Source organism: Muscardinus avellanarius, assembly GCF_963383645.1.
Source record: "Muscardinus avellanarius genome assembly, chromosome: X".
Classification (NCBI taxonomy): Eukaryota; Metazoa; Chordata; class Mammalia; order Rodentia; family Gliridae; genus Muscardinus; species Muscardinus avellanarius.
The window spans coordinates 4,885,112-4,910,790 of NC_137792.1; the positions used below are offsets into that span (position 1 = coordinate 4,885,112).

The window sequence follows — 25,679 nt, forward strand, 5'->3', positions numbered from 1 at the left end:
TGTGACCTTCCTGTCTCAGCCTACCAAATTGGGATTACAGGTATGCCCCACCATGCCTAGTTACTCCTCAGTCTTGGTGAACAGGAATGAAAAATATTATACTCCAAACTTTTAAAATTTCCCTTGCATTTATTTCATTCACAGATTACTTAGAAGAAATAAATCAATATTTTGGCTAAGTAGAGATGATAAGGAATGAGACTTTTTGATAACTGCAGTTAATATTTTGGTGAATATCTTTCTAAATGGATAGAAAGAGAGGAAGAAAGGATTTTAGAGAACAGGGCTCTTTCCTGTTCATCTTTGCTATTCAAATGCCCCATATAAATTACTGCATTGTTTCTTTGTGACCAATCCACTTCAACTAAGAATGTTTTTCTATAATTCCACAATATTACATTATGGATAATCTTTGTACATGTTCATCAATTAATCATATGATACCTTCTTTATATGAGTTTTTTTTCTAGGTACCAAAGATCTCTCAAAGAGGCATATGACAAAATCTGACTCCCAAGGGTTGTGACGTGACCAAGGTTTGAATGTTCTTCAGAATCAAATAGTGGTGATGCAGCTAAGTTTTAAAGAGAGTACAATTCCAACTCCATACCAGCAAAATGATATCCCAAAGAATGGCATTTTCTTATAAATGAATAAAGAAGAAACATTTAAACGTTGATTTTGGCTCCAGCTTCTTAAGACTATTCACTCAAACTTTTCCAGAATATTGGACAATGCTAGGGCAACTTTAATAGAATCAAAGAGTTGAGCTCTTACAGGTAATGAGAAAGATGTATCATTCATAATACCAGACTTCTCATACATCAAATGCTGCTGAGACATGGGAAGTAAGTTAGGTGAAGGAATGCCCCAAACAAAACACATCCTCCTCGCAGACAAAATTCAACACCACAAAACTGAAATTCTTGCGTTTTTCTGACAGATGTGCCTGGTGAGCAAGCCCTGTTCATTTAGAGTAGTCTCATACTTCCAGTGAATACATACTTCTAACAAGCTTGGGCATATGGTTTCTAGGCACACCATAAATTAGGAACAGCAAATTAGAAGGGGAGAAGTCGCTAGCATAAGCATCCTGGGAAAAGCAAAACGTGATGGACTGCAAGTCAAGAGAAAGAATAACAACTACAAAAAATTGGCAGAAGAACTCAATTATAATTCATAGGGGCATTTGTTCACTTATCATTTTTGGAGAACAGCTTTTAGAACAGTAAGAAATCCACATATTATTTATCCTCTATTGTGATACCAACAGTGTGAGGTTCACAGGTATTGAGCACATATGTTTTTGGAATAAGTGCATAAGGAAATAATGACACATTCTAGGGACATATCATTGTACTTGTCCCCAAGATATTGCCTTAGAGAAAAATATTTTATGCTTAAGATTATGTTTTATACTTTTATTGGTACAATATAGTCTCACATCATCATGTACTTCTTAGTGATAGTGGCATACACGCACACAGAACTGCATGGGCTTCCCTTGGCTCCCAACCCACTCCCCCTTCCCCATATAGGATATTGAGATTGGCACTGGTATTCATATATATATATATATATATATATATATATATATATATATATATATATGCAATAGAATTGTTTCCTTCTTTAGTTCTCCCACTCCTCTTTCCCTAAACCACTTCCCTGGTTTCCTGGAGTTTTTCTGATATCCAAATACTCCCTAGCTTACATGTATTAGAAAAAACTCCTTATGACCCTTAACTTTCTGTGACTGACTAATTTTATTCACATAATGTTCTCCAGGTTCATCCACTTTTCTGCAAATGACATAAATCTTGTTCTTCTTTATGGCTGAGTAGAATTCCATTGTTTATATATCCCATACTTTTGTAATATGTTCATCTATTGATGGACACCTAGGTTGGGTACATAATTTGGCCATTGTGAATTGTGCCACTAAAACATGTATAAACACATATCTCTGGAATATTCTGATTTCAGTCTCTTTGTAAAGATACCCAGGAGTGGTATAGAATGATCACATAGTGGATCCATTCCCAGTTTTCTGAAGAATCTTTATACTGATTTCCATAATGGTTGTACTTATTTACAATCTCACCAACAGTGTAGGAGAGTTCCTATTTCTCCTTCATCCTCTATGGCATTTATTATGTTTGACTTCTTGATGATTGTCATTCTGATTGGCGTTAGGTGGAATATCAGTGTAGTTTTGATTTGCGTTTTTCTGATTGCTAGTGATGTTGAACATTTTTTCATGCATCTACTGGCCATTTGTATTTCTTGCTGTGTAAAGTATTTATTTAGTTCAATTACCCATTTCTTGATTGGGTTATTTTTAGTGTTAAGTATTTTAAGTACTTTTTATATTTTATATATTAGTGCTACATCAGGGGAACGAAGATCACAAGTTTGAGGCCAGCCCCAGCAACTTAGTGAGGTCCTAAACAACTTAGTGAAACCCCATATAGCCACTGTGGAGATTTCTCAGAAAACTGGGAATAGATCCACCATATGATTCATAACACTCCTGGGTATCTTTCCAAAAGAATTTAAATCAGAATATTATAGTAATATATGCATGTTCATGTTTGTGGCAATACAACAATAGCCAAATTATGGAACCAAACTAAGTGGTGTCCATCAACAGATGAGTGGATTACAAAATTATGGGATACACACACAATGGAATTCTACTCAGCCATGCAGAAGAACAAACTTATGTCATTTGCAAGAAAATGGATGGACCTGAAGAACATTATGTTAAGTGAGATTAGCCATTCACAGAAAGTGAAGTGTCATATGTTTTCTCTCATACGGAGAAGCTAGGTAGTAGTCAGGATACAAGTGGAACTTCAGATAAATGAGGAGAAAACCCAGTGGAGCAAAGAAGGGGGTTTAGGAGATGGTGGTGATGGTGGAGAGAGGGAGCATCAATGAAGAAAACATGGCTACTGAAATTATGTATGTATGTATATAAAATTACTAATGACAATCTCAATATCATGTATAGGGAAGGGAAGGGAGTGGGGAGGGAGCTGGGGGGAAGCTTATCAAGTACTGTGTATATATGTCACTCTCATTTTGAACTAAATTATGATGTAAGACTACAATGCACCAATAAATATATTTTTAAAAAGGAAAAATAAATAAAAAATTAAAGGGGCTGGGTGGGTAGCTCAAAAGTGAAAACCTTTGGGCTCAATCCTTAATATGCCCAAAGAAATGATTTTTAGAAATATTTAACCTTGCTGGGTGTGGTGGCGCATGCTTGTAATCCCAGCACTTGGGAGGCTGAGACAGGAGGATCACACAGGTTCAAAGCCAGCCTCAGCTACTTAGTGAGGCTCTCAGCAGCTTAGTGAGGCCCTGTTTCCAAATAAAGTATAAATAGGTCTGGGAGTATAGCCAGGAGGTAGAAAGACCCTGGGTTCCACACTTAGTACCACCAAAAAATAAATAAATAAATAAATATTTAACCTCAAAAAGTCAGAGAAATAAGAGCATAAATACTCTAGAAATGTTAGATCCTGCACATAGCAAAATAAATAGTTAAAATAGAAAGTTTTGTTTTCTTTCATACAATTTATACAAAAATAAAAATATTTCTTATAAGAAATAGAAATTTCTTACAAGTCTATTAATTTTTCCAAAGCATTCAGCAATCTTCATATTTTATTTTTGTATTAATTGTACATATTATTAGGGTACAGTGTGATATTTCAACACATGAATACAGCATTAACTGATCAAATCCAAGCAATTAGCATTTCTCCCACCTTTTCATTTCTTCACGTTTTAAGCTATTCTGGCCTTGATTTTCATAAAATACACAATAGTTTAATGTGAACTCTAGTCATCCCACTGTGCTGAACACCAGAACTTATCCTGTTATTCAAATTCCGATCATTCCTCAACTCTATCATTCCCAGCCTCTAGTAGACATATTGGACACTGAGAGACTTTTTTTGGTAGTGAGGATTGAATCCTAGTGCATTCTACTTCTGAGTTACACTCCTAGCAAAATTTTATTTTTTATTTGAAAATAGGGTCTCACTAGGTTACTGGCTAAGTTGCTGAGACTGCTCTTAAACCTGTGATTCTTCTCTCTCAATCTCCCAAGTACTGGGATAACAGGTGTGTACCACCACACTGGGCTTCAGATAGATTTTTGAAGCTTACACATTTGAGAGAGGACGTGCAGCATTTTTCATTCTTTGTCTAGCTTATTTCATTTAACAGTGTTTTCCAGTTTTATATATGACATTTCTTTTTGCAAGTGTTAAGATTCCACTCTTGTTTACAGCTGAATAATACTCCATTATGCACACATACCACATTTCATTTATCCATTCAATCATCAATGCATAAGAAGGTTGACTCCATATCTTTTTTCAATTTTTTTATTGGTGCATTGTAGTCATACATCTTAATGGAGTACAAGATGGTGGAGGCATACATGCGCACATCACCCATTTAGCCCTTACCCAATTCCCACTCCATTCCCTTCCCCCTCCCTCCTTCTCATGTTTGGCTTAGTGAGTGACTTTGATATGTTTTTGAATGTACATCATGTACATTAGAAAATTTCTCTCTTCCTTCCCTTATCCCCAGTTAGGTCCTTTGTTTGCTCATCTATGGATTTTCCTTCCTCATCTAGAGTTCATCCTATGACCCTTTTCCATTCTTTCTTCCACATATTAGGGAGAGCATCCAATTTTTTACTTCTTGTGACTGACCAATCTCATTTAGCATAATGTTCTCCAATTTCATCCATTTCCCTGTAAATGACAAAATTTTGTTCTTCTTTATGGCTGAATAAAATTACATTGTGTACATATCTCATATTTTGTAACCCATTCATTGGTTAATAGGCATCTGAGCTGGTTCCATAGTTTGACAATTGAGAATTGTGCAGCTAAGAACATAGATAGAGGTTAAATAGTTCCACAAAGAAAAATAAAAAAACACTAAAAGGCCAGGCATGGTGGCACACGCTTGTAGTCCCCACGCTTGGGAGGTGGAGACAGGAGGATTGCGTCAGCCACACTGGCTTAAGAGACCCTGTTTCCAAATAAAAGGTATAAAATAGGTCTGGGAGTGTAGCCTGGAGGTAGAAGGGCTTCCAGGAACCCCAGTACCACAAAAACCCCACAAAAATAACACTGAAAAAGTGATCTACAGATTCAAGTCAGTACCCATTAAGTTACCAAGACCATTACTTAAAGACATTGAAAAATCAGTCCTTGAATTCATACGAAACAACAATAAAACCAGAATAGCCAAAATAGTTCTCAGTAAAAAGAACCATGCAGGAGGCATCACAATATCTGACTTCAAACTATACTATAAAGCCATAATAATAACAGCATGGTAATAGCACAAAAACAGACACAAAGACCAATGGGCAAGAATAGAAGACTCAAAAACAAATCTTCACACTTATAGTCAATTGATTCTTGATGAAGGGACAAAAACTACACTGGACAATGAAAATGATAGCATATTCAATAAATGGTATTGGGAAAACTGGCTAGTCACATGTAGAAAAATGGAAATAAACTGCACTTTTTCACCCTGCACAAAAGTCAAATCAAGATGAATTAAATACTTGTAAATCAGACCAGAGACCTTGAAGCTCCTTGAAGAAGGCGTAGTTCCAACACTGCAACACATAGGCACAGGTAAAAACTTTCTCAACTAGATCCCAAAGGCACAACAAACTAAAAGACAGAGCAGTATGTGGAGTTGCATTAAACTGAAGAGCTTCTATACAGTAAACCATCAAGAACCTCAACAGAGAGCTGACAGAATGGGACAAAAATTTTGCCCACTATTTTTCCAATAGAAGATCAATATCGAGAGTATACAGAGGTACTCCAGGTAATGGAGGGGAAATACCAGCAAAGCTTGAATGGAAAGATAGGGTAGGGGAGGAGGAAGACTGAACTTGATTAATGAGGGTCTACATCAAATATGTGTAAAATTATGAATATGGCATGGTTACCCTGGACAATCATTGGTGGGAGGGGGTAAGGGAAAACAGGGGCGGGGGGGGGTGGGCACCAAGTATAGTTTAAATGTATACCATTTATGTACATACCTTAGCTTTTGTAAAACGTGCTGCAATAAACATGGATATGGGAAGGTCATTTTTGGTATGCTAATTTATTTTTGAGGATATATATCTAGATATGGTATAACTGAATCATACTGTAGATCTCTTTATTTTCTGAGGAACTTCTATACTACTTTTCACAGTGGATGGATATGGGGAAATTATATTTCCACCAACAATGGATAAGAGATTTATGTTCTCCACATGCTTTGCTATTTTTGTCTTTTTGGAAAGAGCCATTCTAACTGAGATGAGATGATACTTCACAGTACTTTATATTTACCTGATGATATTCAGCAATTTTATGTATTTTTGGCCGTTTATATTTCTTCTTTTTTATTTTTGGTGATACTGGGGTTTCTGGAAGACCTTGTACCTCCAGGCTACACTCCCAGACCTATTTTATACATTTTATTTGGAAACAGGGTCTCCTAAGCCAGCGCGCACGGCTGGCTTCGAACCTGCGCGATCCTCCTGTCTCCGCCTCCCAAGCGCGGGGATGACAAGCCTGTGCCACCAAGCCCGGCTTATTTCTTCTTTTGATTCATATCCTTTGCCCATCTTTAGTTGGATATGGTAATTTTAAATTATACATTTGGGACCTAAATTGATGGAAGAGATTTCAAACAGAATGCCCAATGATTCAGAATATGTAGTGAAGGAAATAAATAGAAATACATCATTTTTATGGGACTGGCCATTAAAGTCTGTTCAAATTCTGTCCATGATAAATGAGCAGTCACTTATTTATCTATCTAGTGTGCCACAAAAATTAATGTCACAACAAGGAATTATCACTAATAAATCTGTCATCTCCTTCTTGAAAAATAAGAAAAGTAACTAAATAAATTTTGCCAAACTATAACACCAAACATAAACTATCAATGACTTTGCTCACAGTGATTATTCACAATTTTGTAGGTACAACAACAAAAGAAAACATGTTCTGAATTTTTTCAGGTATATCCAATGTATGTATTTAGACAAAATGGGAAAGACTGAAAAAATATATAATGTGGCCGGGCGTGGTGGCGCACGTTTGTAATCCCCGCGCTTGGGAGGCAGAGACAGGAGGATCGCGCAGGTTCGGAGCCAGCCGCGTGCGCTGGCTTAGGAGACCCTGTTTCCAAATAAAAATGTAAAAATAGGTCTGGGAGTGTAGCCCGGAGGTAGAAGGGCTTCCAGGAACCCCAGTACCACCAATATATATATATATATATATAGTGATCTACATCTTCTTTTCTTTTTCTCCCTCCTTTCCTACCATGTTGTACATCCCTGCCAATGCTCCTAAAATATAGTTTGCAATCTTCTCCAGAGGAATTTGTTCTTGCCATTGATATATGATTCACCAATAAATATATTCATAAATGAATAAAAACTCTGGGCAGATTTGGTTTTTAGAACTATATTCCATAACCACTTCCATGCATAGATTTTCCCATTGTAGCCTTCTTTTTCCTTCATTGTAATTTCTCTTTCCCAATTTGAAAGTCTTCCCTTCTTCATGATGATTATTTACCCTTAATAATTCATCCCCAAATATCTTCTTGGACCTTACTTATTAGCATCCAAACATTTACTATTTTCCAGAGGATGGGCTTGAGGAGGGCAAAAAATAATTTTCAGTTTCCCCAGACATGACTCCTCTTTAGTTTACACACTAATTCTCTAAGGCAGGCTGTATTATTATCTCCATATTACACCTAAGAAAAGCAAGGCTCGGACAAGCTAAGTAATTTGTCAGTGTTCAACCCGTGGTAAAGCCAGAATCAGGACCCATGTAAATCTAAGCTGTATACCTTCACAATTATCGCATTACCTTTGAGGGATATTTCTTTTCTTGAGTTTCATTTGGCCAATGTGGAGAATCCATATTGTTTATGTGTGAACTTTATAAATATTTATTAAGTATTAAAGAGATTCATCCAGAACATCAGTTTTATTTGGGTATATATTTAGTATTTCCTATTGTGAGTTCATATTGATAGACATTCACCAATTTCTTCTTGTTACTACTTACAAATCCATTTTTAATTAACAAACAAAACACTTAATAATAAAAAGGGCTGAAGGTGTAACTCAGAAGTAGAATATCCCTGGGTTCAATCTTCAGTTCCACAAAAGAAAGGAAGAGATAAAGAAAAATAATCCATGTTTTTTAAGGAAGAGAGGCAAAACACATGGATTTAGTAGCTAGATAAGAGGTCTTCTTAGAGAGTAAATGGATTTGGTGGGAAAGAGGAGGCTACTCAAAACATTGGGACAACGCAACTAAAAGCATTGTTAAAAGAGTCAGAGCTAAGCTGGGTGTGGTGGTGCATGGTTGCAATCCCAGAATTCCGATGCTGAGACCACAGGATCACAGTTCCTGGACAGCCTCAGCTACTTTGCAAGGCACTTCACAACTCAGTGAAACCCTGTTTCAAAAAAATAAAAAGTCTGAAAAATAGGGCTGGGAGTGTAGCTAGGAGGTACAATGCCCCTGGGTTCCATCCCTGGTACCTTAAAAAAAAAGAAAGAAGAAAGAAAGAAAGGAAGGAAGAAGGAAGAAAGGAAAGAAAGAAAGAAGGAAAGGAAAGAAAGACAAAGAAGAGTCAAAGCAAGAGAGAAACTAGAAAAGGAAAAGGACTTGAGATAAATTATTAGAGAGACCAGTAGAACAAGTGGAAAAAAATTGGGGATGGAGAGTGAGGGAAAACAAAGGAAAATTGATGACAGAAAGCAGTTCTGTCTATATATGAAAGTCTCGTTATCAATCTCACTAACACATATGGGGAGGAAGTAGGGAGGGAGTAGATCTAGAGGGAATCACACCAAGTGGTATGTGCATGCATGTTTATATCACTAAGTGCTGTGTGCATGTATATCACTTTGAATCTCATTATGATGTATAATTACAATGCACCAATAAAAGTATAATAAAAAAGAAAAAGAGAAATTGGGGTTAGCCTATGTGATAAAACGAGATTGGTGTGGGTTAGGATGGAATGCCATACTGAGAAAAGATTTGCTCAGTGGAATATGAGAGCCAGGGCAATAGTCCCTGTGATGCATGGACCAAAATATGCTTTTTTGTGGTACTGGGGGTGGAACCCAGGGGCTTTCTACCTCCAGGATGTACTCCCAGACCTACTTTATATTTTATTTGGAAACAGGGTCTCACTAAGTTGCTGAGAGCCTCACTAAGTAGCTGCTGGGGCTGGCTTCAAACCTGTGCGATCCTCCTGTCTCAGCCTCCCAAGTTCAGGGATCACAAGTGTGCGCCACCATGCCTGGCTCAAAATATACTTTTAAATATGTTTTCTGGCATGTTATGTTCCCCTTGCCTTGTTCTTCAGCTCATTAGTGTAAGTTTGATTCTGTAATAGCCATGAGGCCATGGTTGTCTGTATGGTGAATGTTTTTGAGTAGGGAACCAAGAAAAAAGGACTTTAAAGGGGGAATACCTCCAATGGCAACAGAGATAGCACTTGTGATCCCTTACGAACACACTGGGGAGAGCTTTGGATATTTACCAAAATGGGATTTTAAATCAATATAACCTAATCTGAAAAGGCTAGCGATCCCTAGTGGACATTGTGATTATACTAGAGAAACTCAATCATCTTACCTTGAGTTTTCATTGGAAAAAAACAATGTTTGCTAGAATGGAGAAATAGACAATCACATAGCAGCTTCTTAAAAATAAATTTGAATAAATCAGCATGTGCAGCCAACTAATTTGCTGACTTCAAAACAGTCTGATGAGACTTTTTGCCTCCACACCTATTATTGTCTCTAATTAAAGACTGTATGCGCTAATCACAACATACAGCTTTAAGGTTGATCACAGCTTCTTAAAATTCATGATATGGGGATTTTTAGTTATACTCAACACATTTTTTCTTCAGAAACCTGATTGGTCTTTCTAGATGCCATGAATGATATATATTGGGCTGGCAGTTGGAAGAAATCTAAAGGATCAAGCATCCTTGAGTTTCAGACAGACACTCAGGATATATTCAAAGGTATGTGAATTTTATTCATAATTTAATGTTTTTTGTTGTGTTTCTCTGCATTTCATGTTTAAAAGGTATAGATTCCCCATTTCTAATACTTTATATTATCCTCAAATTTAGTTACTTCTTTTGTTGAACCATAATTAAATTAGATTCTGATTATTTAAATGATTTATTTTACTTTCTGATGTAGTGTTTATCTATAATTTTTAAATTTTAGTTCCAGAACCTCAAAGCTCTTTTTGGGAGACCATAATTTGCAGCACAATGTTTATTTTAATTGCTTATCAATTAAGACAAAAATAATGTTCTCACAGGCTTATTTGAAAAACACTTTAATTACAGCAAATGGAACCATCAACAAATTCTTTTCATTAACTCAACATTTAAAAAAAGCCAGATGTACGAGGTAGAAAACTTCAGGATACTTTTCATAGTTAACATTATTACATGTGCTATACACTTCCTGTATAAAATTCAAGATCTTTCCTCTGATAGTTTTCCAAGTCAGCCTATAACTTGTGTGAAAAAACAATGCACATGTTTAAGGAGGGCCTATTTTGCTTTATGCTTCAGCTGTAGAATAATTACAGGGCAGTGTCACACAAAAAGGACATACCTTTGACTGAAGATAAGAGTCTTTTAAGTAGAAATCATTCCACATTCATTAAAGACTCACAGGCTATTCACACTGTCTCCTCCCTTTGATTTAGCCACATCTTTTACACTAGATCTGGAGCTCAAGGATGTTATGAGAGGAACTTGCCTGGAAGTTTTATAGATGGAAACCTCTTCAACTAAATTTCATTACCTCCTTAACCTATTTTGGCAGGTTACTCAATATCTTCCCTCAATTTATTAGTCTCTGTGTTTAGTAGTAGGTATGTCCAAGTGGACTACACACACACACACACACACACACACACACACACACACACACACACTTTGTTTCTTCTTGTTCTAAAAGGATAAACTGCTATACATTCTGATGATATTTCTGGATTTTAGAGCCAACTCTATTTCCTCATTAACTTTAAATACTATTTAGTTTCTATGACTTTACAGGCTGTACAGGTATGGGAAAACGGTATGCAAAATCAGGTAATGAAAGTTCAGTCCTCTCCTTGTAAATTGTTAAACTCTCAATGTAACTTGCAAGTCTCTATCACTGTGACTCCAGAAACAGTAATATGGACTGAGAGCTTGAAATCACATATAAATCAAGCCACCTCACAAAGAATGGCCTCATCCATTTTATTAGCAATGAATAGAGGTTATATATGTTTTATGAAACATTAAACATTAATCATTCCATATTTAGGAAGAGATAAAAAAAAAGCAAGTGTTGTTTTAACATTTCAGAGTCATCAAGAAATGGGGACCTGGATTTTGTTTGCCTGCCTCCTGGGAGCAGCCTTTGCTATGCCTGTGAGTAAATCATCTCTTACATAAGTCTGTATTCAGTGTCATAAGATTGGAAATCAAAATGTCCCCCATGCTTGATAAATTTCAGGGTTCTAAACAGTATGAGATCAGATATCTTCAAATGTTTTCATGTTGAAGAAACCATTAAGGGGATTATTAAATACAGATTCTCAAATGACTCCAACCAAAGATTCTGATTTAGCACAGCCAGAGTAGAGCCCAGGCCTCTGCATTTTAACAGGTACCCCCAGGAGATTCTGTTGAAATGGTTAGCTTGTAAATATCACTGCTCATCACTAGATGGAAAGGCTTCCAGAGAAAGTACTTATTAATTAGCCTTAGACAAATACTACAAAAAATCTGTAAAACCCAATTTCTCACAAGTTTCCAAATCTCTTCTTGCCCTCCCAAGGCCCCTGTGGTTCCCCTTCAGTGAGCATGATTTCTGCATTAGAAATTCTATTCTTAAACCATCTGCCCTGTTCTCAGAGGCCTCACCCTTTGGGTATATCTTCTAAGCAGGTGGCTTGGCTTTGGTGTCACCCAGGATTCTGCCTGTGCCCTAGACATATTGATATATTTTACATTCAAATGCACCAAAGACAAGGAATTCTAACCCACTCTGTAGACACAGGTAGCTCAGGACACATGCAGTCAGTGCTTTTTGGTGACATAAAGAGCAGTTGATACAACCAGAAACCAGTAAGCTTGCATACCTGCCTCCTCTCTTCCTCTGTCACCCACAAGACCAAGATTCTGCACTCTGCCTTCCTGAAATCCTGCATTGTGGCAATTCCTAGTCCCCTGAGGGACCCCTGCATTACAAATCCAGCCCTTTTTCCATTCCAAAGTTCAACACGCCCACTCCCAGAGGGCTTATAACAAGATAGTAATGGAAAAGCAGTTACCAGACTGAAATAATTCACACTAGAGATGGGAGTGAATAAATAAATAAATCCTCACATAAAAATGAACACTTTTAAACAGTAGAATAGAGCTGAGCCTTAATTATTTTGGAATTTTCTGCATGTTGCTCTCTCTTCTCTTGTGTGCTCCAAGGCCATCCAAAATTCCATACGGCAGGCATCAATCCCTGGGTCCCCACTTTGGAAAGGACAGACAGTCCTGGTTTAGATAATTATTCAGGTTGCCCTTTATTTTGAACTTTCTTTCAAAATTTTGCCATAAATATATTGCCAGGATAATAAAATAAATTGGCCTAAACTTCAAAAAAATCAATGTTTTCATTATCCAGGGGAAGGAATTAGCAGGTTTCCATTTTATTGCACCCACCCCATTCCCACGTTCATCAGTAATTTCCACCCAGTTCTTACTTTTGTTAGTGTGGATGTGTTATTATTTGCTATGCATGCTAATTATTAGGATACCCTTTGATACTTAAACACTTAATCAACTTATATACAAGGGACCTTTTGTGAGACTGATGCAAGGTTTCTCCTCTTATTGGGTCCTTGGTCACATGAGGAGCTATGAACACTAGGAAGTTTAGGGCAGAGGAGAGTTAGAGTTAAAAGAAACCAGAAACAGAATTAGGGAAGGTTAATAGATACAGATATAACAGTGCAAATTAATACAAAACTTTAGTCGTAAACATGATCAAAGGGGAAAGTAGCCGAGGAAGACAAGTGGTGCCAGGAGATTAAAAGATCCCACTTAACCTTAAGATAAAGATTCAAACTAAGAATTGAAACTGGACAAAAGATATTGAATACCCAAGACTCAATTCTGACCAATCACAACAGAGCAGTTGGAGAACCACAAGAAAGCATAATATCTCACCTTTCAAGAACTTTAATGGCTACTCCTTTTAGGGAACCCCTCCATCCTATGTGGCGGGAGCTATTTTTTTGTCTTCTATTTTCCCTTGGCTTAAAATGAATAGTTATATCCCTATGTCCAACCGTCTATAGTCTGTCGACTTTATTCTTTAATTGCACAGAGCAAGGAGTCAATTAGAGGAGAAACCTTGCATCATTTTGTACCCCAGATGGAACAAGGAGAGAAGGAGCCCAGTTAAGGAAGAATTTGTTTACATTTTAGTGTCACCATTCCTATTCCTAGGTCTCCTGCTCTAACCTCCCTAGTGTTCCTAGCTCCTCAAGACCATCATTTTCTAGTTGGTACTTTGACACTGTGATATAAAAGTGTACCTCTCTCCCCAACATGGAATGAGTTACATCAACAAGTAAACTGGTTGGGTGGAATAGGATAGGATTCCTTGATAATGTGGGGTGATCGTACTTGTTCTCTGATCACTAGAGAATAAATGTATGCTAGTTTCTGCTTTTAGATATTTACTATAAGATCATAGTCCCTGGAAAGTCATTTAGCTGTTTGGGACCTCTTTAAAATAAGAAAGCTCCTCCTACACAGTATACATGTTCAAGCCAGAAGTAGACCTCAAATATATTCTGCACTAGATAGATATTATGAAAGTAGCTTCAGTCTTCCTTAATGTGAACAATTGCATATTGACTTAATCTGTTCCTTTCTCTTCCTCTCTTTTCCTCTCCCCCTTTCTCTCTCTTTTTTTTTATCTCTCCCTCATTCTCACTATTCTTCTTCCCCCCCCCCTTCCTATAAAAGCTACCACCTCATCCTGGGCACCCTGGTTATATCAACTTCAGCTATGAGGTAATTTTTCCATTTACTAATTTTGACCATCGTTTGAGTTAAAAATGCCCTGAGATCTGTAAAGACTAGTGTACTGGTTCTTCAAGACGTTTCTCAAATGGTCCCCATTTTTTCAGTTCCTACCACCAGCTTGCCAGTTTAATCCGTAACAGATGGCCTCAAGCCTACATTTTCCCAGATTTCTCCAACCTGGCCACTCTTGTGCATTCTCTCCTCTTAAATATGGCTATTAATTTATCCACCTTGAACTACCATTCAGGGAGGCTCCATGATAGAGTAGAAAGTGCTTGAACAGCTTTGTCCTATTCAAGTCTATACTATGCGGGAATTAGGTAAAATTTTATTTAAAATCCTTTCCAGCATGTATATTCATGATTCTAAAATGTGTGCACTCTCTGTGTGTCTCTCATTGATTTTACTGAAAGATCAGTGACTAAATGGTATACCAGAGACTGCAGAGTGATGGAAATCATGAGTTCTTGAAATTGGGTTAAGGTTCTCCTCAGCCCTGTACTAACTCTATTACCTTGAGTAAAGAATTTTCTTTCTCAGGAAATTTGTTTTTCTCATCTGGCAAAGGGAAATAATGATAACCACATTTTGAGATAGTGTTTTAGACTAAAGTACTTGATGGCTATGAAAAGTGCCATGCCACGTATAACTTGAGCAAGGTTGATAATTTTTATTGTATGGATTAAATGCTATACCACTCAATGAAGGAACTCCAAATCTGAGATTAACCAAGTGATTCTGTTCAGAAAAAAATGCAACTCTTACTTCTCTCACAGGCTTGGGAAGTAATCTCTGAGTCTGTTCACTTATACATGCTCCAGAAAATTAGTGAGAATTTAAGGCAAGATTTTTTTTTTTGTTAAATCTGAAAAGGTTGACACATTTCACCAGAAAATCTATGTCTGAAGGATTAAGGATAGTCTTTTCACCTCATTTTTCCACAATGACAGCAAGTTAAAAATAGCTAATATTATGTCACATTATTATGTCTTTTTTTGCTTTTTTGTTTTACTCTTGCAATGAAGAGCAAGAGCTGTAGAATGAAACAGAATTATTATTTTGTAACCTCAGCCAAATTAATAAACCTTTTAAATGCCTCATGACCTGATCTATAAAAAATAAGGTTAATTGGTCCTTGCCTCAGAACATATGAGAAAACATGACTGAATGTGATAAGTATAATCGGCCCCAGACACATAGGAAGCACACAATAAGTGTTCATCTCTTTTCTTTGGTAGAAGTTATAGTTTTAGGCTGTCAATATTGACAGAACTGCATTCATGAGCCCATATTTCATACTACATCAGTGAGTTTATATGTTGGATGAATCTAAATTAAATCACATGCATTCTAATGTCTCTTTCTCTTAAGGTGCTTACCCCTTTGAAGTGGTACCAGAGCATGATAAGGCAGCCGGTATGTAGATATTTTAGATATTTGGTTTTTTTATTCCCTTAGAATATTAGACATGCACTAAATTCCATTATTAAGTTAAATGGCATGTCTACTCCACATTCAGACACTAATGGGGATTTTAGTTTGTAAAAGGTCATAGCTATGTACCCAGAAATTCTTGTAAAAGAAAAAAATTGACTAAAATATTCATATAGTCATAATGACAAAGAAAACACTGCTACTTCTCCAGTTGGAAGTCAACTGAGCCAATGGTAAACCTGACTCTTTGTTTCTTACCAGTATCCCTCCTATGGTTACGAACCCATGGGTGGATGGCTGCACCACCAAATCATCCCCGTGCTGTCTCAACAGCATACCCAGCATACCCCGAGTCACACCCTTCAGCCTCATCACCACATCCCAGTGGTGCCAGCTCAACAGCCCGTGGTCCCCCAGCAACCAATGATGCCAGTTCCTGGCCACCACTCCATGACTCCAACCCAACACCACCAGCCAAACCTCCCTCAACCAGCCCAGCAGCCCTTCCAACAGCCCTTCCAGCCCCATCCCAATCAGCCCCAGTCTCACCAGCCTATCCAGTCCCAGCCACCTCTGCACACCCTGCAGCCCCTGCCACCACAGCGACCTCTGCCTCCGCTGTTCCCCATACAGCCCATGCACCCCATTCTTCCTGATCTGCCTCTGGAAGCTTGGCCAGCAACAGACAAGACCAAGCGGGAGGAAGTGGTGAGTATACTGTGAAACCACTAAAGAAAAAATTCTAGGGAAATGGTGCAGAAGTCTTGGCCCTAGAGTTTTAAGTTCCCAAACAGCTCAGGAGCCAGGGTTGCAGTAGCTAAAAATTTAATATTCTATTAGTTCAAGTGTTGTAACTTATATTATAAGGGAATTTATTTACAGTTTTTATTGCGGATTTAAATCCTACAATCATTGGATTCCTACCAGAAGATATATTACTGAAACTCTTAATTTTAAGAGTATCAGTAAAGGAAATAGCGATTTTTATATTTCAAAGGGTTGACTTACTGGAATAGGCAAAAATGGCAGTGAGGATAAAAAAAAGAGGGTGATCTTGGAGAGTGAGGGGATGCAAATATTTGAACAAGCTACAAAAGGTAGATGGGGATTCTTTTAAGACATAGAGGAAGATTACCTGTCTAAAGCAGTCAACTAAAACATAGATTAGGATTCTTTTTCCAATCTGGCATTCTATAGAATTAGCTTTTTGCAATATGTCATAGTTTATCAATAAATGTGCTCTTGTTGTGGGAAACTTTTATGGATCAGTGAGAAAAGTCAATAGAAAAACCCTCACCTGCATTCATAAACCGTGTACATGAGATTATGTTATTATATATATATATATATATACACACACACACACATATATATATATATACATATATATCTATAATCTTCAGATGTGACTCACAGTTACAAATTATATTGATACATTGCTGATGAGTAGCAAACAGGAGTGAGGTGGAAATGACTTGGATGGGGAATCAGGACATGTGGGTTCCAGTTTGGTCATTGCCCTTAAAGAGGAGGTGGCACTGTATACCTTTCTTGGAATTTGTGGTGTTTCCCCAATTTTAAGCCTCTAAGTATAAATATCATACAGTATATGCCATATGTGGCTTCAAAGTTGTTAGCATATTTATGGAGAAGATGAGGAGGGATTTTTGAAAATTGGCCAGAAATGAATAATCTAGTGCCTGCAATCGATTATTCTAGTCTAAGGTACATGTTCTTGGTTTGCATAGGAAATGCATTTATCTCCCTATTAATTATTAACATCATGGAATTTATAATAGACTCATACCTTGCCAAAGCTATTTATGGAATAGTGACTTTGGGCAGGTAGTTAAAACTCTTTAAAACTCAGTTTCTTCCTGTTTAAGATTAGAGTATAAATATTGACAATTCCTTTGCATTGCTTTAGGAAAAATGAAACAAAGTGATTATCTCAGAGCTCAGCAGGCAGGAAGCTGTTGATGAAAAAGTAGACATTGTAATTTTATTTTTAAATAGGCTTTAAGTGTCCTGAAGGTAAGGACTTAATATCTAATGATAGTGAGATTTTTAAAAAATTAGAAATTATAAAGTTCAACTCAATGGTTGTACATGGTTTTGAAAAAACTGAAGCCATACACATTATTGTAAATGTTACTCACGAGGAATGTTTTTAAACTATTTTAATTGTTCCTTTTGCTATTTTTTTCAGGATTAAAAATTCAGAAAATGAGAAAACTGAAGTAGATTCTTCAGTTACTGTTAGGAATCACAAGAACACAATGATTTGTGTCTACAATCACTTAGCAAATTCTGTAACTAAAACTAAGTATCATTAGTGGACAATAAAATATTTTTAAAATCATTCCTGTCTTTGTGTTGACTTCCATTTTCATGTATATTATACATGATTATCCCAGAATAAGGTAGGAAGTGTCATTTACACCTACGATTTGACCATTTGCCAGGCAAATAAGGACAGTGTCTTTGAGAGAAACAATGCTATCTCACTCTTTTTTGAGAAAAAAATCTGAAAGCTTTTACATCAGTTGAAAAAGTGAAAAATGATAAATATGTACAATCACTGAACCTGAACCAAATGAAGGAAAGTTTAGAGAAAAATTCTTTACATTAAAAAAGATAAACTGTTTAAAATGTTTATATTACAGAACAAATACGAGCTTGGCTTTGAGCTGCACACCACATTAGCAATCAAAATCTGGTCTTTTGATCTCATTTTACAAAAAATATTTTTAAATGAAATTATGTGATATGTGCAATACTATAATGATTGAAGTGATTGGTCTGTCTAAGAAAAAAATTACTAATGGAGCTTCAAATGGAGAATCCTAGTTATTTTATATCCAAGTCATTTCTTTCACTTCATAATCTTTAAGATGATAAATTCTCCGTCATAGTCTTCAAAACGTTAACAGATGCATAAAAGGACTCAATGCAAGTTTTCTTTCCTGCTCCTATTTATACTTGAATCTTTTTCCCCCTTCTACTTCCACACAAAATTGTAAACAGTATTTGCAGGGTTTATATTACACAGCACCACAGTAACTTTATTCCAGTACCTTCATGATTAAGGCCCCTTAATCATTTTCTGGAATGAATAAACATAACTTTACTGGGGTGCTGTTGATAGCCAAAAAATAACTTGATTCTAAAGAATTCACATTCAATAAAAAGGTAAGAAAGCCTTTAATTAATTGGCATGGGCAAATCTTAATCAACTGAGTAAATATAAGGCACTCTCTTAAACAAGGCACTGTTTCTTGTGATGGTGAAAATAGTTAAGTCCCCATCCTTAAGGAATCAAGTATCCACCAAAGGGATAAAATAAGTACACCAACAATGATAAGAGAATGCCAGATGGTATTAATAGTATGACGGAAGTACAGTGAAAATGTTTGGGAAAACATGGCAGCCATCATTAACTAACACTGCTTCTTTGTTGGCACAGCTGGGCTTAATCCCAGCATCTGCCATTCTACCGACTCAAGAGCGATGAGCCACCTCCCTTCCCCCAGGGAATGAGTGTTCATTTTTCCATACTAACTCTGGCATCAATTATCATACATAGGGCACCACTGATTGGCTTAAGAATAGGCTGTGGCAGACACTAAACACTGAATGAGGACCAGGGCAAGTCTCCTGGAACAGAAAGACTTCTGGGGAAAAATTTCCTCTCCAATTAAAAATAACATATGCATAACAAGAAAAGCATTTTTCCATCTTTGGATCTATACAGGATGTGATGCCTGGATTTCTGCCTCTATATTGTGACCAGGAGAGAAATGTCTAAAGATGAAAAGTCCCCAGATTCTCGATGACATCAATTTGTCCCTATATTAGCAGCTCTTGAACCATGTAGAGCTGTATGTTCTGATCTTTCAATGAACAGCAGGAAGTGTTGAATTAAACGAGATCACTACATTTGTAACCTCAGTCAAATTAATGAACTCTGTAACTAACTCTTCATGAGCTTATTTCTAGAAGTAAAAGTGATGTTATCTGCCTCGGAGCATGGGAGAAAACATGGAAAATGTGTGTGTTGGATTTAACACAGTTCCTGACACATAGAAGCACAAGACACACGTTTACCATTTTTCTTTTGTAGGACTCACAGTCTTAGGCTGTCAATACTGACAGGACTGTATTCTTGAGTCTGCATTTCATACCGCATTAGGGAGCTTATATGCTGGAGGGAAGTAAAGCAAGTCAAATGCTTTCTAATGTCTCTTTCTCTTAAGGTGATTCCTCCTACGAAGTGGCACCAGAGCATGACAAGGCAGCCGGTATGTAGATGCTTTGTTCTTTCTTTCCTTAAAATATGAGGCATGCATTTAAATGTTCTTATTAAGTGAAATATCATGTCTACTTCATATGCAGGCTAAGGGCGGTACTGCCGAAGTTTTGTTGGAGGCTCACTGGGTTCAAAGAGAAGGGGGGTCCCGGCAAAAAACAATTTCTACGTGGTAAACCTTTAAAATTTGGGTGTTTGTAGTCGCTTTTCTTTTTAAATAAGTTCTCTTTTAATTTCAATAAATGCCTGAATTATTGCTGACTCATGAATTTTACTTTGGGTCTTGCCACTTGCTGTAATGTACATTTTTCTCTCTTAATGCTTCATGATAATAGAGTTTGAATGGCACTGAAGAAATTGACTTCAATAATTAAATATTCCAACAAAGAAAAATGTCAAAGATCACTGTTTTGAAAAGGCAATGGAAGTAGGGCATGGTGACACACTCCTGTAATTCCAGTATTTGACAGGCTGAGACATGAAGATTGCAGGTTCCAGGCCAGTCTCAGCAACTTAGTGAGACCCTATTTCAAAATAAAAAGGGCTGAGAGGTGTGGCTGAGAAATAACATGCCCCTGGGTTCAATCTGCAGTAGAAAAATAAAAGGAAAAGGAAAATATAAACTGACAAGGTTAAATTTCCACACTGTATTTCTATAACCACCCATCTTGAAAGTATGTATCGAAGGATGGAGATTTAAAAAATATTTATCTGGAAGTCATTTCTACTTATCAAAGACAGTAACAGTTAACATATTTTCCAAATCAAAATTTAAATAGATAGGCTGGTAATGCAATGGAATATTTCAAACAAGAGATTTATGGTAACTGGTAATTACATTCTTGACTTACACTTTCCAATATCATGGCCCTATGTGGATATTCAAATTTACGTGAATTTAAATAGAAGACATTTTAAAAGTCAGTTTCTCTGTCCACAGTGGACATATTTTAAACGTTAAACAGCCACATTGGGTGAGTTGTCCATCAATAAGACATCAGAAAAGGAAATACTAAATATATACCTAGACAATTGATGTTATAGCTGGCTTTCTTTAATTTCTAAGGAATATTTATAGTTTGTATATACACAATGTGGATTGTCTACATGGGCCAAATGAAATTCAAGGAAAAAATGTCCATCAAAGATGATGTAGTAATTGGGAAGAGATAGTTTATATTAGAATTCATCCTGACCCTGGCTTTCTCACGAGTTGCACTTTGGCAAATTACTTGGACAGAATAGATACATTGCATTTCCATCACCACCCAGAGTTTCCTTAGACAGTGTTTCTTTCTATACTGCTTTCTGAGATGGAAAAAACAATGTCTATCAATTCAAGTACTTTAACAAAAAATGACACAAAATAAATTTGCTGGTTAAATCTCAATTATTCTCAACCAGTTACTTCTTAACCATGTCAGTAATCATGTTCTTGCATGGGGATTTTCTAAGAACTAGAGAAGTGTGACACATTTCCGCAGAGCAAGCCACATACACCAAAATAGTTTCTTCCCTAGTTCCTGTTTAAAACAGATGAATCCAGAATTTAAATGAATTAATTAACCTCTTATATGAGAACTGTTTTAGCACCAAGAAAGTGGAATTTTATTTTCAGACCTCTACAAACCACATCCACACTAGAGAGAAAAGCCTAGGTCTATCCTTGATCAAGGGATTCACTGGGAAGAGGCCAAAGTTTAAGCTGATTAAAAGACAGAAGTACAAAACATACATGTGCAGGGCATTTGGTGTAATTCATACTAAATAATTTCCACTTCCAGATTGGTGAGAGAGAGCAGATAGAAAGAAGGAAAGAGAGAGAGAAAAGATTGTCCATTCTTTAGGGTGATTTGCTGCCTGTAAACATTAAAAAATGCATTATTGGTATGTTATTATTCAAACAGTGTAACATAAAATACACGGGGCACTAAGCATGTGCGCGCACACACACACACACACACACACATGCACACAAATACTCATTGTGTTTATATGTAGTAAAAGGGGACTTTTGCAGAAACACGTACTATTTCGATAACTTGAAATTTTAAATAAAACTTCTCTCCATCCTCCCCTCTGAAATAGTGTATAGTTTTGGAATTAGTTATTGCTACCAAGACACATCATGCTTCTTTCAATAAAAAATGCTACCAAGAATAAAAGGTTAAGTTATTCATTTCATTTGTGAACAATGTCAAGTTTACCTTCTTTTTTTCCAACTCTTCACAAAAAGAAAATATAGACTTTTCTCCTAAATCTGAAGTTTTCTCCTTGGTGGTAAACAATAGCAGGAAGTACCAAGACTAAGTGTAATTCCAAGTCTCAACAATAAAATAAAATAGAAGGCAACTGTGTTAATTTAAAAAATAACTTAAGAGATTCTACTGTGAACAGCTCAACATGAGAATTGCAAGAGAAAAATGATTTCAACCAGTTTCCTACATTTCCAGAACATAGTGGCATCTGGTAGCATTCCATATTGCTTTAATAAAATACTCATCAGCCTATGTTTATTGTGAAATTCTTATTAGTTGGAGTCTTTACTTACTTTGCTTTTGATTTGGCTTTCAATTCTTTTTGCCTCCATTTGATCTGGAACCTTATCAGTAGGGGTCATTGGCTGACATTTAGTTATTTAAAAATACTTGCCTGCTGGGAAGAATCCATGCTAGTTTCATGTGAAACACCTGACTTTTCTAGAATATGAATTAAAAAATGAAGAATAAGATTGGAGTAGGAGTGGTGAGTGGTAATAGAGTTTAGGAGAAAAGAAAAGAGTAGTTATTTGGATGCCAAAGCTTTTATCTCAATAAATTCTCCCTTTATCATAAAGTCTATATTAATAAAGCCCCCACGCAAAGATCATTGTCCGATGGTCAAAAACAACAACAATAACAACAAAAACCAGCCTAGAGTCCAGTTTTTATATTAATTTTATTAAAGCTTTTTTTAAACAATATTAAATTATCTCAATTCCTCAAAACATTCAAATATTGTTTTCCTCTCCCCAGAATTTTCCATGCTTCTTATTTGGTCACAGAACATGGGGGTTTCTGGGACTAGTTAAGTGTCCATGCAATTGCAAAGATGACTTCCAGCGTCATGGGTGAGGTTGGGAGTACACAGGCTTTGAAACTAGATTGCTTGATTCATATTTATGACAACAGTTTCTCTGCTATGGACACTTGTATGAATTTTGTAGCTTCTCTATGTCCCCATTCTCTCATATATAAAATATATAGGTAACTTTCTCTGCGTTTTTTCCTGTTAATGATCCCAGGCTCAATCATTATTGGCTGCAGTTCTCATATTCCCAAAGGGAAACCTCTTCTCACTCTGAATATCTCCAAAGAGTTGAACCTAGAGGTGTTACACCATTGGAAGCAGAGGTGATACAAAATTTTGGATATACCTAAGAATTTTCTATGGCAAAGTTTCCAAGGATAAACATATATGTTGTTTATGAAGGTGTCTTCTCTGACATATAGCCACCTGAAACCTTACTTACAGGTGATTGGGCATGATCCCTCCATTGTTTACCCGACATCCCCAAATGCTGTTTATTGCTATCCTCAAGACCAGCATCCACCCTCTATTCTCCATCCCCATGATAATGGGAGAGTAAATCTACCAGGTGCACATCCTGAGCGGTACAAGGCTCTTGGAGGCCAGACCACAATAAGAACTGTCTTTGAATATCATCCTTTCTTCTTCATTCAAGAGCTGCATCCCCATCCACAGTCACTCCCAACTTGCACTCATGCTTCTGGCATTGCTCATAGTTCAGCCAATTCCAATGGAAGGATTTTTATCACATTGTTTTTCTCTAGAGGAGTGGTTCTCAACCAGGGCCAGTGGTGTCTCCTCTGGGACATCTGAGTGTCTGGAGTTAGAATGGGGGAGGAGGTAGAGTGGCAGGCCTGGCATCTCCTGGGAGGAGGCTAGGGATGTTGCTCAGGATCCTACAATTCACAGTGCAGCTCCTACAAGAAAAGAGCTAGTCTCAAATGCCAACACTTCTGAGGTTGAGAAACCCTGGAAAACGGTATCAACTTTGAGTCATGCTGGGTGTCTGGAATTCTATGCACAGAGGAATGAGATTTTGAACAAATCAAAAGTCCACGTGCATTTTTACATCATTGAAGAAAACCAAACCAGAGGTCATATCTTGAAGCTGTTTAATCTCAGATAGGACCACATAAAATAGACTTTCACTTTCTGTACCTACTGCATTCAATAAAAAATTGGGTGAGTGGCCAGAATGTTAAGGAGAATTCATAGAATCAAGAGAAGGCTATGCCAACATGAAGTCAGGTGTTTCTAAAACAAATTAATTCTGCAAATAATAGGATAATTTTTTTTTACTTCTTCGGCGATTACTTATAAATGAGTATGTTATTTGCTTCTTTGGAGGTTAGTTAAAAGTGGTAATCTGAGTGAAAGTAGTATCTTAAAATTATTATCTGAGTGATAAAGAGGAGAAAAATACAACATGACTCATAGGCATGAGTATACTAACTGAATTAAAAATTCATTTAGTTTTTCTGGGAAGATTTTTAATCTTAGATTTGCTTGAATTTTTCAGAATAATGAGAAATAATTAGTTTTTCCACAGAATGGGCAGGAATTTAAGATGCTAAATTCTCTTCATCTTTAGAACCATCAATCTTCAAAAGTATTATTCAATGAATGTAATAAAGTTTTTTTTTTTTTTTTTAGTATTGGAGATTGAACCCAGGAACATTCTACCTCTGAGTTATACTCCCAGGCCTTTTAATTTTATTATTATTTTTTTATTTCGAATCAGGGTCTCACTAAGCTGTTGAGGCTAGCCATAAACTTCTGATCTTCCTGTCTCAGCCTCACAATTACTGGGATTATAGGCATGCACCAAAACATTCAATGTAACAAAGTTTTGGTTAAAACATTATTTCAAAACCAACCTACAGCCATGGAGAATATAAAGTAGTGTATCAAAGTAGAAGAAATCCACCTTGTTTGAGCTTGGACCTCAGGCATTCTAGGTTATCTGATGGACCCAGAACATGGAATATCCCCAATTGTTTCAAATATCCTAAACTCAACACAATCCTAAAAGTGATGGTAACCCTCTCCATCATTACCTCCATGTACCACATATCAGGAGAACAGCCATTAATGAATATGTTTTTCTAGGGACCTTCTCTCACTAGTCCATGTGGGCTAGAGTGCACAGGCTAAGAGGTTCCCCAGAAATGTTGGGCATATTTCTATTTCAAGCAACTATTTGTTTCTGCTAATCAGCTAACAAGCAACTTGAGGCAGATTTTTTTAAATGACTGAAAATTAGTCATTGTGCATAATATCTGCTCAGTGAACCATCACAGGCATTAGAAATCCAGGATAAATATATTATTAAAAACATTAACATTGAGCATTTACAGGGCTTTTATATTTCAAGCACTGTTCAGAGCATATGATATGTATTAGCTCACTTAATTCTCACACTATAGAAGGAATTTTGTCTCTATCTTCAACTTATAGTTGTGGAGTTGTTTAATAATGAAGCCCTTTCTAACACGCGCGCGTGTGTGTGTGCGTGCGTGTGAGTATGCTTTTCCCATTTTTGATGAGTACTATTTGAAAGGTAAATTAGTCATCTCCCTCTAGAGTTCTAATTAATACAATCTATATCTGTTTCTAACAGCAAATGTAAATTGAACTCAATCAGATTAATGAA

General features: G+C 36.6%; 2 protein-coding genes across 3 annotated transcripts in view; one reads left to right on the forward strand and one right to left on the reverse strand.

The window, feature by feature from the left end:
- The window catches only part of ARHGAP6 (Rho GTPase activating protein 6), a gene marked incomplete at both ends in the record, with an annotated part of 524,441 nt that overhangs the window by 138,950 nt on the left and 359,812 nt on the right, over nucleotides 1-25,679 (reverse strand). The gene's annotated exons all lie outside the window — the stretch shown is intronic.
- Nucleotides 11,497-23,839, forward strand: AMELX (amelogenin X-linked; the record flags this gene model as incomplete). The annotated part of the gene is made up of 6 exons (XM_080719165.1): nucleotides 11,497-11,550; nucleotides 14,155-14,202; nucleotides 15,586-15,630; nucleotides 15,910-16,356; nucleotides 19,905-19,949; nucleotides 23,471-23,839. The coding sequence occupies 6 exons, from the start codon at nucleotides 11,497-11,499 to the stop codon at nucleotides 23,837-23,839; spliced, it is 1,008 nt and encodes a 335-aa protein (XP_080575291.1).